This window comes from Notamacropus eugenii, chromosome 2, assembly GCF_028372415.1.
Source record: "Notamacropus eugenii isolate mMacEug1 chromosome 2, mMacEug1.pri_v2, whole genome shotgun sequence".
Taxonomy (NCBI): Eukaryota; Metazoa; Chordata; class Mammalia; order Diprotodontia; family Macropodidae; genus Notamacropus; species Notamacropus eugenii.
The window spans coordinates 294,042,449-294,062,931 of NC_092873.1; the positions used below are offsets into that span (position 1 = coordinate 294,042,449).

The following is a 20,483-nucleotide window of genomic DNA, read 5'->3' on the forward strand; positions in this document are numbered from 1 at the left end:
CAACACATTTTTCACAGTCCTTTCCTAAGTCAACTCTTGAGCTGAGGGAAGTGTTATAACAAGACACATGCGGACTTACATAGCTTCTAAGACCCTGTCAGGTTCCTATCAAAATTTCTTTAATTCCTTCATCCTCTGCAAAAGATATTAGCCACATATTTCTATGATGTTTGCTTATGTTCAACTAAAGTATTAAAATCAAAGATGTCAAGCAAATTTCACTATTTCTTTTATTTGCCTGAAGAGAACCTATGCAGTACTATTTATGTCATGTAGATTAAGAATGTCAATATGGTTGATTTCCTTGAATGGTGTACCAATTTAATTAATATTTTAGCAAAGTCTGGTTTTCAGGTTACCAGTAGATTACTATTTGAAGATAACTTAAAAACTGCATGATTTTTAGCATTCTCTCTCTCCATTTCCATCTGTTCTATTTCTTCCAAGGAAGAAGGTGTTCAAGAGAGCACCACATTCATCACTTACGACTCAGAACTGAATTGAAAAGCTTTTCCCTACTTAGCTAGGATGGTGCTTGGACAGCAGCCTATACTGAAAGCCTTTATAGCTAGGCAGATTATGTTAAGAGCTGGTGCTCTGCTGTCACACTGAAAAGTTCCAAGGTTAATATTTAAGGCCACAAGGCAGTGCTAAAATATGACTTTTATGAATAAGTAAAATTTATACAGCTCAGTACGCTGACAGAAGAAAGGTAAGGCAACCCTTGGTGATCTCTCCTCTGAATGACAGCAATTATTGTTTGCACCACTCATTTATTCAACAATCTTGCTGAGGCAATCTAAGCAAGGAAGCAATCATACTCTGTCCTGTAATTTTGAAAATATTTATAATAAAATATACTTATAATAATATACATAATGCATAACATGACAATATACAATGAATGTGTAATAAAATACTCAATCTTGTTTCTCCCAAATAACAAACAATTCAGAAACTTCAAGAGCTTTTCTATAGTACTTAGAGAAGTTTACAACTTATAAGAATCACTCATTAAATTATCTCTTGATTAACATGCTAAAATTAAATGCTAATGTTTGAGAATTTAAACACAGTACCCAGAACAGTGATAAAGAGAAAGTACAAAAGATTAGAATTTATTTCTGAATTTAAAGTTTCTATTACAACCACTTAAAATATTTTCCCTGACAATTACTTAATTTTGTCACCTAAGAACTAATCAGATCTATATCACTTCCAAAACCTGAAATTTCAAAACCCACTTTAAAAAAATTAGTAACGGACTGTGAAAAATATTAAGAATAATTAACAATTCAATATTATACAGCATCACACTGTACTTCTGTTGTTTTACTTAATATGACTTTATTTTGAAAAATGTGCATGCTTTCTTTATATTTATAAGAACATTCTGTCCAAAAGTGGACAGTTACCTTTTCTTTGCCTTTATTTGGACTAGTGGTTTTGGGATTGGCAAAAGTGGCTTCTTTCTCTACAGTGCCAACAAAGCGGTGATCTGAATGGGTGTGGAACGAAACTGTGCCCTTAGGAAGCTTTTTAATCCGAATAGCATGATTTCTTTGGGCAGACAGCATATCCTACAAAACAAGAAAGTTTTTTTGGGTTCATTTTATTTAAATAACTTTTTTAAAAAGGCAGGTTAAAAAAACCCTCATACTTTTCTCAAAAAAATAAAAAACCCTATATTACTCACAGGAACCACAGTAAACTCTACTTCGTCTGAAATATGGAGCTGGTTCCCATCCAAAATTTCACTGAAGTGAAAGAACATGCGGGCATCACGATCCACACACTTGATAAACCCAAAACCATCTCTCATGGCAGCAATCACACCCTAGAACACAAACACACAAGTCAGTGCCAGGAGGTGATTCAATCAACAAGCATTTAATTTCTACTCTGTACCAGGTGACAGACAAAATAAAGTTACTGTCTTATTTTTGTCAGAAGACATAAGCACAAAAAATATAAACAAAATACAAGGTAATTTTGGGAAGGAGGGACTAACAGCAGAGGGAAGAATCAGGAAAGGCCTCATATAGGAGGTGGCATTGAAGCTGAACTCTGAAGGAAATGAAATATTTTAAGAAGCTACAATGAGGAAGTACATGTCAGGCATAGGGATCATTACAAAACAGGAAACAGCAAGAATACGAGTTTAGCTGAACTGAAGAATAACATATAATAAGCTTAAGAAAGGTAGCCTAGGGGGATCTTATGAAGGGTTTCCAAAGACTTCTCAGAGAAGTTTTGTATTTGATCTTAGCTGTACTAAAGAATCAATAGAGTAGTGTGGATAGACCTTTAGGAATATATTATATCAGTAGCTGTTAAAGACAGACTGGAGTTGGGAGAAAATTGAGGCAAGAAGATCAATTAGGAAGCTATTTGAAATAGTTCAGGTGATGCAGATCTTCACTAGGATGGTAGCTGTGTGAGTACAGAGGAGGAGAAGTTATTTGGAAGATATGAAGGTAAACTTGGAAACTGATTTGACATGTAGTGGATAATGAAGGAGAGTGAAGAGTCAAGGATGAAACCAATATTATAAACTGGGGTGCCCTCAAGAGAAATGAAGACGTTCAGAAGAAGATAAATGGTTTGGGCTTTTTTCCATGGTGTTGGGGGAGGGGGAAAAGAGAAAGAACTTTATCTTGAACATGTAGAGTTTCAGATATCTATAGGGCACCTAATTTTTACTGCCTAATAGGCAACTAGTGACATGATCCTCAAAGTTCTGGAGAGGGTAGGCCTGAAAACACAGACCTGAACCCATGGGAACTTCTCTCAAGAGAATGTAGATATGAAAAAAGAGTTCAGAATAGACCGGTGAGGATACAGCCAGTTAGCGTTCACATGGTTAAGTCAGAAAAAAGACTTTTTAGGGGGTCAGACTTAAAGAGAACCAAGGCAGAATAACTATCACAAAAACGCAGAGTGGAGTCGTCGTTCAGGAGAGGTAGTTCCACAAAAGCGGCTGAGGTCAAGAAAAATGAGATCATCATGTTGGCAATTAAGATATCATTAATAATTTTGTCAGGAATAATTTCAGTTAAGACTGATGTAAGGAAACCAAATTACAATGGACTGAGAAATAAGAAATGTAGGTAATAAGTGTTTTCAGGAGTTTATTTATAAACAGCAAAGATAAAGGATAATATTAAAGGGATGATAAGGCCCAATCAGGGTTTATGAATGATGGAGACCTGGATGTCATTGTTATAAAAAATGAATAAGCCAGTAGGTAGGAAGAGATTTAAAATTGGGGGTGGAGGGAGTGATGGTGAGGGCATCCTACCTGCCAGAAGAGACAGGAAAGAATGGGCTAAAAGGGATAATTGGGGGGAAAGAGGTTGGTATCGTTGGAGAGAAGGGCCAACTCTGCATCAGAAAGCAGAGTAAAGAATGGGTGACAATGTAGGAGGCTTAAGGAGGCAGCATTAGATGTAATAGAAAGAGTGTTGGACCTTGGAGTCAGAAAAAGCTCCAGTTCAAAGCCAACTTCTGTTACTAGTTGTGTGTTCAGGCCTACATCATTTAACTACTGTCAGCCTATTTTCATGACAATAAGATGAGAATATCTTCTGTAATTCTTGAGATTGTCAAAGGGCTCAAATAAATTAAGGAATGTAAAGTATTTTGGAAAATCAAATGCTATATAAAAAGTAATTTACTTAATGACGAAGAAGTATTCTGTTACATAGGAATTCTGTAGAATCAGATATAAACTTAAATTGATCAACAATGCAATAGTGAAAAATTTAAAACAGTATATACACACATTCCCAACTCTTTCAATAGTGAAAGCCCAACATCTTCTTCACAGGTTTTTTTCCCCCTTTAAAATGTCACCTCTTTGGCAATTATATATCATATATGCTAGTTACATGTAACTAACATTTGCACGTATCTTAACAGTTTTAAAAGCCTAATATCTACAGGGAAAGATCTAAGTTTCTATCGTCATTATACTTACAGTACTCTAGTTATAATCCTGTTCTTTTCCTTTACACACACTCAAAAAATGTATTATGTAGAAGTAGTGTAGTAACACTCAGTCAGCTTGGCATTTATTAAGCTCCTATTATGTGTCACACACTGGGCTAAGTGTTGAAGATACAAAGAAAGGCAAAAACAGTCCCTGCTCTCAAGAAGCTCACAGGCTAGTGGGGGAGGACCACAGGCAAACAAATATGTATAAATAAGCTACAGATAGGACAAATTGGGGGTAATCTTAGAAGGAAAGTCCTAAAGTTAAGAACTAGGAAAGGCTTTCTGAAGACTTTAGCTGAGACTTGAAGAATGCCTTTGAAAATGCTCAAGGAGGGAGATGAGCATCATGTGCTTGAACAGCAAGGAGGTCAGGGTTACCCGAGTATATGGAGGAGAGTAAGATAAAGTCAAATGAAAGATTTTAGATTTTATACTGGAGGTAACAGGGTGCCACTGGAATTTAACTGGAGTGGGGAAAGGAAGACATGCCAGCAGCTATTTCAATAATTCAGGCAAGAGGTGATGAAGGCCTGCCTTAGAGAGGCAGCCAAATCAAAGCAGAGAAGGAGATATACATGAAGAGATTTTGTAAAGTTTGTAAACAAACAGGACTTGATTATTGATTGGACATGGGGTGGTGTGGGGAGGGAAGGGATGAAAGTGAGGTGATGAGGATGACATCAAGGTTGCAAGCCTGAGTGACTGGGAGGGTGGTGACATCCTTGACAGTAGTAATAGAGAGAAGATTGGAAGGGAGGAAAATTTTGAGGGTAGAGACGATAAGCCTAATTCCGGGCATATTGAGTCTAAAAAGCCAAGATGGAAGAATGGAGGTCAGCAGAGAAGCTAGGACTGGAAGCAGATCATAGGGTCATCTGCATAGAGATGGTACTTGAAACTATAAGCTCATGAGATCAAGTGAAATAGTACAGAGGGAGAGGGCCCACGACAGATCACAGGAGGACCTCATTGTTAGCAGGGTAACAAGGAGGAGGCAAGGGGGACAGAAGGAGTGGTCAGAAAGGGAGCAGATCCAAGAGAGGGAAGTAGCACAAAAATCTAGAAGGAAGAAAGTATCAAGGAGGTGGGGAGGCTGTAGACCAGAAGGATATCCTCAGAAGAGGAAAGGGTTTGAGGGGAAAGAGAATGAATTCAGTTTGGGAAGTACTAATTTCAAGATGTCCACAGGATATCCAGTTTGAGATATCCAACAGATGGAGATATGAAACCCAACATCAAGTGAGAGGTTAGGGCTGGATAAATAGGTCTGAGAATATTCAGCATAGAGATGATAACTAAATCCATGGGAGCTAATGAAATCACCAAGCAAAACAGTATAGAGGGAAAAGAGAAGAGGGTCCAGGACAGAACCTTGATGATTAATGATTAATCGTGATTAATGAGCATGAACTGGATGAAGATTCTGCAAAAGAAACTGAGCACAAGCCAGACAAATAGGAGGACTAGGATGGAGCAGTGTCATGAAATCCCAGGAGAAGAGACTCTCAAGGAGAAGAGGATGATTCAACAGTGTCAAAGACTGCAGAGAGGTCAAAGAGAATGAGGACTGAAAGTCATAAATTAAGAAGAAACTGAAAGGAAAGGAGGTATACACACTTAATTTGATGGCTTTCTCAAGGACATCAACCATAAAAAGGAGGAGAGATATAGGATGATAGCTAGCAGGGATGATTGGGCCAAGGGAAGGCTTTTTTGAGAATCGGAGAGACGTGGGCATGTTTATAGACAGGAGGGAAACAGCCAACAGACAGGGAGAGACTAAAGATTATTGCTAATGCAGGGATGATAGGGGCAATCTATTACAGGGGACAGGATAGGACAGGATCACTTGTGCATGAAGAGGGGTTTGCCAGAGAGGAAAGAAGCCTCTTCATGTGAAATGAATGAAGAAGGAAATAGTGGTAGAAATCATCTGAGTGGTCTAAGATAAGGAATAGGGGAGAAGAGGGAGCTCTTTGTGAAGAGGGCTCAATTTTTTCAGTGAAATATCTAGTGGATAAAGAGTTGGTGACCTTGGACTCAGGAAGACTTGGGTTCAACCATCTCTAACCCTGGTCAGTCACTTAACCCCTCAGGGTCCTAGAAAACTAAAACAATAAGGTAATAAAGCAGATCAACATTTGCTTTGGTCTTGAAATTTTCTCATAAATTCCCTTTATCAAAGAAATCAGGTCTAGTTCCCACTACCTCCTTAAAAATTTCTGCAATATGACCAAATCCCCGATGAATTAAAAAGAACAAAATTTTGGGACAAGTTACATTTCTTATAAAAACACATTTCAGAGAAAATGGTACCTGGGTTCATCAAATAATTACCATAGTACAATAACTTTATAATAACTATTATAGGAATTCAGATATTACTACAGGAATTCAGATGTTAAGTCACATCTGAACAAAGATCTGTAACTTAAGTCCATTATTTACTTTATTAAACTTCATTGTAACAGGTTGGGAAGCAAGTTATTAATCCTGTATCCAAGAACCAGCACTGGAATGAAAAAAATTTAAAAACTAGAAGGAACTTGTATTAACCTCAAACTTTAGTTCTACTGTATTTGCAAGATGCTTCAAATTAAAAAGTAATTTTCCACACAAAATCTTAATGTCACCACAAATTTCCAAGAATTGTCTTGACAACTAGTCTTGTTGGCATCATTTTCAAATTAAGTAGAAAGTACTTTAAAATTTAAGAATAAAAAAAAACTTGCCATTTCTCTGGTTTCATTAGTGCATTGAAACGTATTGGTGAGAACTTCTATGTTGGTTGCTCGTTCTAATTTGTCACGTCGGTCTGTTGAAATGTTAAACCTAACATGGTCACCTTCCAGCAGAGTCACCTTGGATTTTGTATCTTTGTCTCCAAAAGGAAGTTCTTTAGGAATCACAAAATCTACTTTGATGCGTCCAGGCAATGGATCATTCTGATGAGGAAAAATATTTTAAATTGCAGATTCTCTTCACCTTTCTACTTCAAAGTCAAACTAAAACAGTGATGCAGAACAAAAGAATCTCTAACAAACTGCCACGTTATTTTACCTGTTTCTGGTCTGTAACCACAACACAATCACAAAACTTTACCAGATACCTAAGCATTTTCCTCAAGTAATTTTAATTGGGCTTCTGTCCTCTACTTCCTAAATAAGTAATACGACCCGGAAAAGTACGTTAATTAAACCAAACCATTTTTCCAAAGCAAGAGTTCTGTGATCATGTTTTAGAAGCATGGAATAGAAGAGGGCTAGAAAAGAGCCAGAAAGAACTGGATTTGAATCTTTCAGATAATTACTAATTATGTAACTACCAGCAAATCAGGACCTCTCAGGGACTGTTTCCTAATGTGTTAAATATGAAAAATAATTCATGGGGCTGTGGTGAGGCACACAAATGTGTATGTATATGTACACAAACATTACTCCACCACACAAACATTCAAGCACTATATGAATAGTAACATTATTACTAGTATTTTTCCATCTTTCTTGTTATTACCCAACTTTAGGGAGGAAAAATCCAAATAATTCTTAAGTTAGCATCTAATTCCTCCTTTTTGACCAAATTAAATTGGTTAAAATAGTTTAAATGGCTCTTCTGAAAGGGCCAGAAAATTATTGGTATAGTGCTAAATTTGATTCAACAATATTATTTCCTGCAAACTTTCAGAGGGTAGTAGTAAGACTGTACAGGCATAGCAGTAGACTTTCAATCACCATTTTACTGAACTTGAAATGTTGGACATCAACAGGTAGAGCAAAAAAACGAAAAACAAAAAACAAAAACAGCAATGCCTATTAAATGAAAAAAACTGTTCACCTGGTTTTTATTAGGTACTTTTGGAATAACTTTGGTTACGGTTCCATCAAAATGTTCAATGCTGATATCTTCAAAAATAACTGTTCCTTGAGGCAGTAGTCTAACATCTGTTGCAACTTCTTTACCCTAGAATTGGAAAAGAAAAGCCCATAAAGTAAACATTTTCTAAGAATCAATGAGAACTACTATCAAGAGACTGGAATTTAAATGGAGTATCTTACATTTCTGTCTTTGATTGTGAATTCCACGTCATCTCCAGGCTGTAAGGCTTCTAGGTCACCCTTAAATTCACTATAGTGAAAGAATATCTCCTTTACAACATCACCCCTTTCAATAAAGCCAAATGCTTCCTAAAATGAAACACATAATCGTTAGTGCTAACAAAATAATATTACTTACAAAGAAACTCAATTCTTTAGAATGTTGTATTGTTGATTTAAAAGAACAAGCCTTTCCATAAAAATACCACTATGCATTTTGGCATAAAGTCTGACCTAAGTGCTACCAATCAAATGTACAGTCAACTTTGGAAAGGCTCATTTTCCAAGAAAGTAGCACCTAGTCAGCACTTATCTCCTTTTCAATTTTGCTTTTGCTAGACAGGATTCAAGTTAAACATGCAAGATGGAGGTTCCTAACCTGTTTTGCATCATGGACCTGCTGCTCTGGTACTCTGGTGAGATTTATGGATCTCAGATACATCCCTTTCCCACCAAAAGAAATTTTTAATGGAAGGAAATGCTGCATTTAGATTTAGTAGTGACAGGTTTAAATCAATTTCACACATTCTCTGAAATCTATCCAAGGACTCAAGAACTTAACATAGGCTCATAGGCAGTATGTTTTTATTATGTAACTGAGGAGAACTGAAGAAGGAAATTAGAATACTTGAGTTCTAATTGTGGTTATGCTAGTAACTAGCTATGTGACTCTGGGTCAATCACAACCCCTCTTAGGTTTTAGTCTGTTCAGTTGTGTAACAAAGGGGTTGGATTGGATGGACTTTTAAGAGCCCCTTCAAACTCTGAACAAAAATGTGATTCTTTTTTGTATTAAACTTTTAAAATAATAATAAAAAACAGATTTACAATTGGGGAAGAGTAAAGGAAGTATATTAGCAAAAAAAAGAAAAACAAAGAAAAGTAAATTTCAAGACCAAAACAGTTTTCTCGAGTTCTCTATTATACTTACCTTCATGGCACAAACTACTCCTTGACAGCGAGTTGGCTTCTTTTTCAACAGCATAATATTACGAGCACTTACAGCACCAGTACTAGAGAGGAAGTAGGTGGGGGGGAAAATAGTAAAGGAGGCGCTAAAACACAGCATTACCTATAATCTGACAATGGCATGAAATAAGAGGAACAATGTAAAATAAAATCTCTTGAGGTCTCAAAGGGGTTGACATGTCAAAATAACCACAAAGCTTTTAACAGCTAACCCAATATGTATCACTGCAACTAAGAAGAAACTACTTCAAATTCCTAAGCTTTAAATACTGGGCAGGTACAAGCCACATGATCAACAGAACTGCTAAACATGATTTTCATATTTTGCAAACATCTCTTTAAAATACGTCCCTCTTAGCTGCTTTATTCAAAAGGTTAAGATCTGAATTAGAAGGACAAATACATTTTTAAAAAGTAATAGGTAAGATTAATAAAGTCCTAAAAATACTATCTATCCAATCACTATTTGATTACAAGAAAAACTAAGTAAGGAGTTAAAGTTTGGAAGGGATGGCTCCAGGAATGGGTCTGATTTGTTTATTTTATAGAACAGGAAGTAGAAACTGGCTTTATCAATATTATAATGAATTTTATTGTTCTCTCTCCACCTGACAACCCCTTGTGTTGGTGGGGTTGTCAGACACTTATGGAAAATGAAGACAGGGCTGATATCTCTTCCAGAATTTTCTTAAGCCTGGACCAGATGTGATAAAATAGGTCAAATAAGAAACATTATTTTCCAACAAGGCAGCATCACTTGAGGCACTCTGGAAATAACTTGTTTTACTTTATAAGCTTAAAGGTCTGTAAAGGACAACTTAAGAGACTATGCTAGAGCCATAAGTTAAAATTTCAAGACACTTTAAATTTTAGAAATTTTCTTTGATGTAGAAGAATTTAATAAAGCATTACTTAATGGGAAAATATTCAAGAGGAACTTACTGTTTATTTGTGTCAATTATAAAATTTATCTTATCTCCGGTTTCCAGCTGAGCATTCCCTTCCACGTCTTCAGGGGTGTAAGTCAGATAAAACACTTCCTGTGAATGAACACACTTGTATGACCATATTTGTGTGCTACAGATGCGCTGTATATTGACTTTCTTAAACACTTAAGACACGGGCTTTTAAGCCAAGTTTCTTTAGGTATGATGACCAAAAAAAGCAAAGCGCTTTCTTCACATAAAAACACATTTGTCTCCAGGGTGTCAAAGGCTTTCTTGAATCTAAAGCTGAGCAGCAGTCAAACTTCAAAAAGTTTAAACACATTTGGAAGCATTTGCCCAGAAAATAAATGTAGTTAAAAAAGGAAAAAATTTATGTGAGACAGACATACTATTACTGGAGTTAGTGGCTAACATGAATTATGATACAACAACAAAAAAATTTTGATTAGGAAGTATTTCATAAGATTTTTGGAAGGGAACATTTGGGCAAATTAAGAGACCTGGAAATTTGGTTTATTTCTGATTATCGCACTTGAAACCTTTCAGAAACAAAATTTAAAACTAATTTGAACAACTGCAGCTTAAATTTTTCTACTTTGAATTTAAAAAATATGCTTATAGATCATATTGGTGGATCAAGCAAAAGTTTAAGAAAAATACACAAGATTACCCCATTACGTTCGTAGCATACACTCCCTGTTGGACTCTGACCCGGGGCAGCTGGAGATTTACTCTCTAAGTTGTGAGGAACAGCGCACACAACCTACCAGTCAAAAAAAAAAAAATTCCATTGCTAATCATTTCAGGAGCAGCACTGTGCAACACAAACGGAATCTTAATTGCCTCTACACTATATGCAGGGATGCATCTTAATATGATCCACAAGAGGATGTTATGCTGCAAAGTTTCAAGCTTACAGTTTGAGGGTTAAGCAAAAACCCAAACTGAGCCTTAATGAGATTGGTTGATTTTGTTTTGTTTTTTGGCCAAGAGGTCAAGAAACACCAATGTTTTCAATAGTTATACAGCTCTCTTGCATACAAAAGTGGGGGGTGGGGTGGGGTCGGGTCTTTCCCTTTTCCATTAAGAAGGAAACACACACACACACACAACACATATAGAATCAAGCCACTAACTTGTCCATTAATTCTTTCTTCTGGTTGGATTTCTGGTTTAATCTTCACCAATTTAACAGCAATAGGTTTTCCAGTCCGCCGGTCAGATGATACTTCAAATTCAACATCATCTACAAATAACAGAAGATTGTTTTCTTCAAGTTTGCTTACTTTTGGCACAAAAGTCTCAGCTAAATGCAATTTTCTGATAATCTCAGAGGGAATAAAGATGCCTCATGGCATATACCCTTTTGACTTTTCTCAAGGGCAATTATTTTGTAAAGGCAGTTTTTTCCTTAACCCTGAGATGAGCCAAAAGGGCTTAATTTGTGAGTCATTTTTTAGGAAACATGCAGGCACGATGGATGAACAAGAGACATGAGTTTGATACTTATTTCACACAAATCACTTAAAATATTCTTTCTAGCAATACCTTTTTAAAAAGCAGTTTTCACTTTATAACTATTGGGGAAATAACTATTAGGAGAGAAATGTTACTATATCTCCCAAGTAAATCCAGTCTCAACCACCTACTATGAATATTGTTGCCTTCTTATAGTTATAAACAGATCCATCAAACCAAGAATCTAGAAACTCCTCTAACTCCTATACCAACAAGTGCTTAGAAAAATAGAAACTGTAAGTATTGTGGATAGAATGTTTGTAAGAGTTGATAGATTACCTCCTACTTTTAGCTCCTGCAGGTTGCCATTGTACTGTGAACAGTGGAAGAAAAGTCTAGCTTGACGTTCTGAACACTGAATAAATCCATAAGAGGTCAGCAGTTTTTCAATAACCCCAGTTTCACGCAGTGCTGCCGAAGTACCGTTGGGGTACCCGTTGTGTCCATTGTTGTGGAGAAGGTTTGGATCAAAGCTCATCTGTTCCAAAGAGAAAAATAATTCAGTACAACTAACCTGGCATATTTCTCGATCTAGACTGTACATTCAATTTAGATGAACGTATCATTAAGAATCATAAACAAAGCAAGGAAACAATTATTGAACTTGACTAAAATGTATTGGCTTTCATTTAACTGAAATGCCAGTTATACCAAAAAGTAAGAAAAGCACTGATTTTAGTAGTATTAGCCACTAATGTGTTGCTGGTGATTAAGTTTTAATCTCATTTCAGAAACTGCTTGTATTTTTATTAAATGTAGATTTTCATGGTTCTCCACAAGATTTCTATAGTTCACAACATCTAAAAGAAAATTCTAATTGATGTTTTGTAAAAGGATCTTAATATTAAGTTACTGAAATAGCTAACAGAGCTGTCAAGTTTCGATGCAAGAAATGACAGCTCAAACTACTGTTGTTTCCATGAGTTGCTTTTTGTTCATGCCCATCAACAATATTCACATAGAATTTTGGAAATGACCAATATAAATTCTGATTTCAAAGTTTATTAATAATGGCAATTTTACTAAAGGCTAGTAAGACATGCAACTTAGGGGTAAGTAATGAAATTAGTGAAGAATGGACTGAATCTTGTACAAAAGACTTATTTCAAAACAGAAAATTGAAGAAAAGCATGCTTTGTAAGAAAAAAAGAAAACTAACATATCTAAACAAAAGACTTCCTTTCTTAATGCTACAACCTTCTCAGTATTAATCCTACAACCTTCTCAGTATTATCAGACTATTTAGAAAAATCACAAAAGTATATTGTTCCTAGGAAAAACCTTTTAAAGAAAATTTCATAATACATATGTATTTCAAAAGATACATTTTCAAATACTTGTGTTATCTGTTTCAGAAAAAGCCTGGAAGGTTTTTATTTTCCTGTCACTTTTTACTACAAACACCAGAAAAATAAGCAATTTAAGGAATCTGCTTAAGGCCTCAAATGCAATGTTCTACATGTGAAGTCCTACAAGATAATTTCAAAGTATTTAAAAATCTGTTAATCAAAAAAATGTTTCATTTGTTCAAAAGGCAGAATTAGTTTTTTAGAAATTTAAAAATCTAAAGCAAAAGATAAGCCAGTTGAATGTTTCTACCAATTAAAACAAAAAAGTCTTGAATTCTTTCGTAAGTCAGACTTGACAGATATGAAAACCGAAGCACTATTAATGAAAAAATAAGGATTCAAACCCAGATTAAATGGAATGATATTGATCCCAGGAAAAAAGGGAATTATATCTCCCTTGTCTTGGTCCCTTCTTTGGGTAGGTATAGAATGTTGCATCTACTATCACATATGGTTTCATTTATTTATTTCTTTTCCTGTTACAAGGGACAACTTGGAAGAAGAAATATAATACTGGGAAGTGATTTTGATGTTAGAAAAAAAACAAGTTACTAATTGATGGGAGGAGGGAGTAAAGCTTCTATTTAGAAATAGTTTCAATTTGGATATAATAAACTCATATAAACAAGAAAAGTCAAGCACTGTGTAGAATGAAGAAATGATAACTATCATAGCCATTAGATGCTAAGCTGTTTTTCTCCTTTCTCCCCTGAAGGATTCAGGGAGAACTGTGACACAAGACTAAACTCTTTAATTAAAAAAAAAAAGGCACTGGAAAGTAACAAAAGTAAAACTGAAGGTTGAGTTCTAGTTCAATAAATTGAAAATTCAATTTTAGTGCACAAAGCTTAGGTAGTTAGAAAGTGAGTTTGAAGATATCCATACAAACATTCAATGGCCCTAAAAATCCATGCTACACACACAGACTAAACTGAGACAGCTATTTCCCTGACTTACAGATCTCTGATACAGGGGGGTCCTCTTCTGCTTTTTAGACCCCGATGAGGTAGAAGATGAAGATAAAGGTAAAGGAAGAGAAGGACGGGGAACTGCAGGAGGGGGGAGAGGATCTGATGACACAGTGAAAAGGTTCTCCATCTCAGACAGCTGTGATAACATAGTAGAGTGTTATAACTATAGCTGACATTAAAACAATTTTGACACATTTAGTTGACATTGACATCTTTCTGATCTTCAATGAAGTCTATTTGGCTAAAAACTTTCCCCAGGTTGTTAATGCAGTATGAAAAGAAGAGTTACTCTACTTTTAGTAGAGTGTTGCTCTACTAACTCTCTTATTTTAAAGTTCTCTTTCAGAAAAGTCTTCGGAATACATTCTTAACTAAATTTCTAACATAGTTTCCTGTCTCAGTATATTAGAATCTGGAAGTACAGAACCTTGCAATGTCCAAAAACTTTAAGCTTTCCTCATACCTATCACTAGTGATATTTAAGTTCCAACTTCCAAATTCCACATGCCTCTCATGCGTGAAAATTGTGGTTATTCAAAAACCTCAAATGTCAAATGTTAGAATATAATATAACATAATGTGTCATTTAGTAGAAATGATGGAGATAGTGAGATATTAGAGACACTATAGAGCCCCTGTTTCTTTTCCTGACAATAGGGGAAGGAAAGCCAGAGAAGACGGATGGTGGACTCAGGTCCACCAGCTAGGGTAGCCAGGACAGTAAGACAGGATGCTCCAGGTCCTCCCTAGCTCTTCTCCACAAGCCTGGAGAGATAAGGAGAGAGGGAAGAACAGAAATATGCCCCTCTCCTCTAACTTTGCTTATTTAGTTCAAGGCCTTAACAGTCCTACACAAATCTTTATATCTTTATTCACAGCCAAATTCACCCCCAAGAACCACAAGGGGGTAGGAGGCCATAAGTCAAGGTAACTAAGTATATACAAAAACTAAGTTAACCCAAATTAGATTTCCTGGTACTAAAAACCTATAGTTGTATGTTTAATATAAGGTTGGGTGGCACGCAGGTCTTTTGGTTAAATGTTATTAACAAAGTCTGACTCTCGACTGTTGAGTACCACCAGCCAGACTTAACTAATGAAATATCCCATTTTTTTTCCTGGAGCAGCCTAATTTAAAAAGATTAGCTTGAGGACCTGGCCTTTTAAGAAGTGGCCAGTAGGAAGGGGAGGACTGTTTTGTTTTTGTTTTCCTAACCTCAGCACCTAGCACAGTGAAGGACATTTAATAAAAGCACATTGAAACGTTTAACCAAATTGAGCCTTTCAGTCCTCAGAAAAAGTAAGAGAGTTGGGGTACAGGGAGGGACAGAGTGGCATGGAGTAACTTCTAAGAGAGAGAAAAAGAAAGAAACTCACCATAAAAATCATCTTTCCTAAAGCAAATAGCAGTGCACGATACAAACTGGCTTCTAAGTCTCCTCTATGAGTATTTTTCAAACTGCAGAGTACATACCTGCCTCTGTTACACCTTATTTTCATGCAGTAAGGATACAGAGTGCTTGGCTTGGAATGAGGAAGATGTGACTTCAAATTTTGCCTCAGACCCTTGTTATTGTTGTCGCTGGCTCAAGTCATGACCTCTATTTGCCTCAGTTTCCTCATCTATGATATAGGGATAGTAACATCTACCCACAAGGTTATTGTGAGGAAAGAAAGAAGGAAACAGGCATCGGGGAATCAGTTGAAGCAATGAGGGATGGTTAGCCTGGAGAGAAGACTCAAGAGGCATGTGATAATTATCACTAAATATTTGAATGGTTGTCCTCAGGAAGAAAGGCTCAACTTTTTCTGCTTAGGCCTGAAAAAAGTGGGTAGAAGTTCCAAAGAGAAAAAAATAAAAGTCAATAAAGTTTGGAGGTTACAACAATGACCTATACTGACAGACATCAAGTGAAGAAAAATTGATGTTCCAGAATAACACAAATAATTTCCACATTACAACATATCTAATAGTCAAGGTTAATATCTACTACTGTTATGTAACAACAAGCATACAAAAAAACCCCCAAACGCTGTGCAATGCCATCAAGAAAACTGAAAGCCATTAGAAAAACACTAGGTGGATATTATTAAATACAAACAGAATTGTAAAATTTTAGAGCTGGAAAGGACATAAGTGAGATGCCACTTTGTTCTACTTAGAAGGAATCCTTTCTTACAATATCCCTGACAGGTAATTTACCTAGCCTCTCCTGGAGTATTCCTCTTTTATAAGGCAATTTCTCACATTGGATAGGTATCTGATTATTAAAAAGTTAATCCTTAAATCAAACCAACACCTGACTCCTTGTAACTTCACAAACTGGTCCTAGTCCTACCTTCCAGAACAGACAGATAGGTATAATTCCTTTCTGTGACCAGCCTTCAAAAATTGAGACAGCTATCATGCTCTGTGCCACCTCACCTTTAACTCTAAAGTCTTTGCTTCTCCAGGATAATATTCTTAAATGCCCTAAGTATTTGGCAAATGACATGGTTTTCAGACCCCCTCACTGTCCTGATTAGCCCTTCAGTTTTTCAATAATCCTCTTAAAATGTTGTGTTGAGAACTAGCCACAATTCTCCAGATATAGTCTGAACAGCAGTATGCTATAGTCCTAAGTAACAGCTGAAGTGTGCATTACTTTTTTTTTTTTTAAAGAGCAGCTGTGCCACTGTTGGCTCATACTGATCTTGTCAACTAGCAGCATGGTGTGGTGCAATCTGGAGTCATGAGACCTGGGTCTAAATCCTAGCTTTCAGACTTACCAGCTAGGTGACCTTTGGTAAATTTCAATCTCTCTGAACCCATTTCCTAATCTGTAAAATTATGAAAATGTGTTAGATGATCTTCTAAGGTTCCTTCTAGTTTTCAATCTTAGAATCTTCTGAATCCTCATTGTGACTACCATGATTAACTATCATTTCTCACAGTAAGTGCTCCAATATTTTCCTTCTCCTTCTCAGCATGCCTCCTCCTGTCTGCCTAGCCTTCACACTTCAAGCAAGCAAATGATCTGTTCTATAACATAGGGAAGACAGAGGTGATTCAACTAAATTTATAACTTTCCTTTCCTAAACTCTTCAATGTCAACTCCTGTTCCTTCTACTCCAGCATCCCCTGACCAGAACTCTGGAAATCCCGCCTTAGAGGAGTAGTAGAATTCTCACCATGAGGCCAAACAATGGAGATTGGGGAGTCCACACTAATGTAAATAGCCCCAGACCAGCCCCTCCTTCTGTCACTCAGACCTTCTCGGAGGGTCCCAATATCTTCTCACATCTATTTCACCTCTCACTGGGGGGAGGGGAGGAGGTACAAAAGATCAAATCAACATGACAAAGGCTTTGGTAAAAGGCTCTGGGGTCAATAGTTTCACTCAAAATCCTAGCAATTTCCTAGATCAAAGAATTTTTTCTGGCCACTACTCTCCAGATATGTGAAATTTTTCCCTTAATTACAATGCAAATTCCTTTCGTATCCCCAAGACTTAGCACTTAGGCTTTTTTTTTTTTTTAATTAATCCATTCCCTTCCCAGGACTATAGTTCCCCAATGGTAAAATTAATTTGGTACAGCTAGATGGTCCCTTCCAGTTGCTTTTTCCCCCCAGTCACCCAAGACATTGTCTATCACTCACCACTAAAGCTAATAGTCAATTTAATCTACACTCTTCCCTTAGGTCTCCTCCAGTGGCCAGTTATAACCTCTCAATTCTCTCTTCCTGAACACTATAGTACTTCTTGCTATCTGCCTATGAACACGACTGGCCATGAGTAAAATACCTTTTGTTGCCTCTCTGAACCTATAAAATTGTTCTCCCAGCTCTACCTTTCACTGCCAAACTTCTAGAAAAAAATATCAACACCAGTTGTCTCTCTTTCTTCAGTACCTACTTAGCAGATCACAGACCTTACTGGAAGGATTGCACAGCTCATCTAAGTTTAATGTACTCAATTAAAAAAAAAGGAGACTAATGCCTCCCCAAAGAGAAAAGACTTCTCCATATTTCCATTCAAAAGGCTCACTTTAGAAAGACAGCTGTAAATCAATGACCTCCCAACTGCCAAATACAATGAATGCCATCTCCCCATTGTACTCCTCTTACTACATACTCCACAGTATCAAAAAAGAAAAGTTCTCCCCCTCCAAAGACCTCAGCACCATCAACTATTTAGATATCAGAAACCTGTATGGTTTTGTTTTCATATTTTCTCTCTTTCTCCTCTATCATCTCCAAGTGCCTACTGGACATCCCCACCTGGTTCAACCAGAACCCTAAACTCTCACCAAGTCCCATTTTTAATCTTCTTTCTCCCTTATATGCAGGTCTATCTACTTCTACGGTAAAACAGTTAAGAGTGCTGGAGTTCAAATATAACCTCTGGGATGCTGGGCAAATGACTTACAGATTAATCTTCCTTACGCACTGATTCATATTACCCCTCTGCTAACTTAACCACTTTACTAACTTAACAATCTTTGCTCTCAAGCATAAACGAGGCTCTCAAGACTTGAGTCTTTATTCTTAGTCTCTAATATCTAGGATGTCCTCTCTCTTCATTTTCACCATTCTTCAGGGTTCATTTCAAATACTACCTTCTCCAAGGAGTTATCCCTACGAATGATAATGATTTTCCTCAAGTCCCACAGAGTATTCTGTCTGGTAACTTTAATACACTTGGATGACACTGTGTATTTACTTGCGGTATCATGCCTTACTAGACCTTAAAATCTCAGAGAGAAATTGTCTGAACTCTTTATTGACCCTACTACTTAGCAGTGGCTCTGCACAAAATGGGTTCTTAGTAACATTACAATTGTTTTTTAAAATCTAAACCAAGGATTTTTCAATCCTGTTAAATCACAGGTTTACTGACTTTGGCCTCAATTTCTGCCTGAAGTCATTGTGAATGCCTGATATTTATCATCCTCCCCACCTTATTTTATCCATAAATCTGACGTGTGTGTTCGTCCTTCGTTGCAGAAGAAGACCATGCCATCAGAGAAATGGTGACATGATTTGAACTTGACTTTGGTTTTTTTGAGTGAGGGAGGGTTGTGCAGGTCACCAAGCCTCACTTCTCCTCCAGAACCATCTGAATCCAGTGACCAGATAGATATTCATCAGGATGACTGGAGATGACCTAGGATGAGGCAATTGGGGTTAAGTGACTTGCCCAAGGTCACATAGCTAGTGAGTGTCAAGTGTCTGAGGTGAGATTTGAACTCAGGTCCTCCTGACTCCTGCACTGGTGCTCTATCCACTGCACCACCTAGCTGTCCCATAAATCTGATAAACATTATATAGCGGCTATTTAAGTATTTTTATCACTTGGATAAAAGGGACAAAGTTAAAGGATCATCCCATAGTGCAACACGTAAGATTTCCATCCAGGCTGACACAAATCCTTTAGAATAGTATTCTTTAGACAGGGTTGTTCAACCATCTATCTGCAAAGTCACTTAATTATATTATCATTCAGATCACACTTATCCATCTTGTGTACATGGATACCATGAGACTTTATCCAGTGCTTGGCTGAGTTAAGACACACAACCTTCTACATTTCCCCGATTTAATAGCCTAGTAGCAATATTAAAATAGGAAATGACTTCAGTTTAGCTAATGATGACTCCTCAGTGAACTCATGTTTGTTCTCAGGGATCCTTTACTCCTTTTAAGTGATTAGAATACACCTCCATTGTGTCAGAAATTTCGTGTGTGTGTGTGTCTCTCTCTCTCTGATTACCCTAAGATCTCTTAGCATCTAATGACCTTTTCTCAAGCCTGATCTTTCTTGATCTCTCTGCAGTCTTTCTCCTGGTTTTTCCAAATACTACTCTCTTCTGCTTTTCCTTCTACCCTTTAACTGTTCCTTATGAGTCATACCCACTAATGCCCACAGGGCTCTGTTCTAGACCCTCTTTTCACTTGACAATCTCATCAGATTGCATGGTTTCAATTTATCATCTCAGCAGATGACTCTTAGATCTACAAGTCCAGCCTTAACCTCTCCCCTGACCTCCTGACTTGCATTTTCAACTGCCCTTTAAACATCTCAATATGCATGTCCCTCAGATTTCTTAAAACTCAATATGTTTAAAACACATTTCATAATCAATCCCCTCCACTCTCTCCTTTGCTTCCCAAGTACTGTGGAGGACACAACTATCCTACCAGTCACCCAGGCTTGCAATCTCAGCATCATCTTGGATTTTTTTCACCCTTGTCAGTTGTCATGCTCTGTCATTTTTACTTCCACAACATCTCTTGAATATATTCCATTCTCTCCAGTCACACAGTTGTCACTAAAGTGTAACACATCACTTTAGGCCTGGACTCTTGCAAGGGCCTGCTAATTGTTATCCTTGCCTTAGGTCTCTCCCTATTCAAATTCATCCTCCACAAGCCAAAGTAATCTTCCCAAAGTGTAGGTCTGACCATGTCACTCCCTTACTCAGACTAAGGGGTTCCTATTATCTTCAGGATCAAATATAAAATCCTGTTTGGCCTTTTAAAACCTTCACAGCCTACTGCCCTTCCACCTTTCCTGTCTTACACTTTACTTTGTCTTTCATGTACTCTATCTACAATGGCCTTGCTGTTCTTCCAATGTCACTCTTTCTTCAACTTGG

The 20,483-nt window shown here is 36.9% G+C and overlaps 1 protein-coding gene across 5 annotated transcripts in view; it reads right to left on the minus strand.

Annotated features, from left to right (window-relative positions):
• CSDE1 (cold shock domain containing E1) overlaps nt 1–20,483 on the minus strand; it is a 54,636-nt gene that overhangs the window by 12,688 nt on the left and 21,465 nt on the right. For 2 of the 5 annotated variants that reach the window (XM_072644435.1, XM_072644434.1), the window contains 10 exons: nt 11,804–12,002; nt 11,143–11,252; nt 10,677–10,769; nt 10,002–10,099; nt 9,022–9,103; nt 8,052–8,180; nt 7,831–7,956; nt 6,729–6,941; nt 1,697–1,837; nt 1,416–1,580 (listed from right to left, as the gene is read on the minus strand). In XM_072644435.1, the coding sequence (XP_072500536.1) occupies nt 1,416–1,580; nt 1,697–1,837; nt 6,729–6,941; nt 7,831–7,956; nt 8,052–8,180; nt 9,022–9,103; nt 10,002–10,099; nt 10,677–10,769; nt 11,143–11,252; nt 11,804–12,002 (1,356 nt within the window). Of the gene's footprint in view, nt 1–1,415; nt 1,581–1,696; nt 1,838–6,728; nt 6,942–7,830; nt 7,957–8,051; nt 8,181–9,021; nt 9,104–10,001; nt 10,100–10,676; nt 10,770–11,142; nt 11,253–11,803; nt 12,003–13,830; nt 13,981–20,483 lie in introns of those variants that run through there. The other 3 variants (XM_072644432.1, XM_072644433.1, XM_072644436.1) reach the window with 3 other exon arrangements.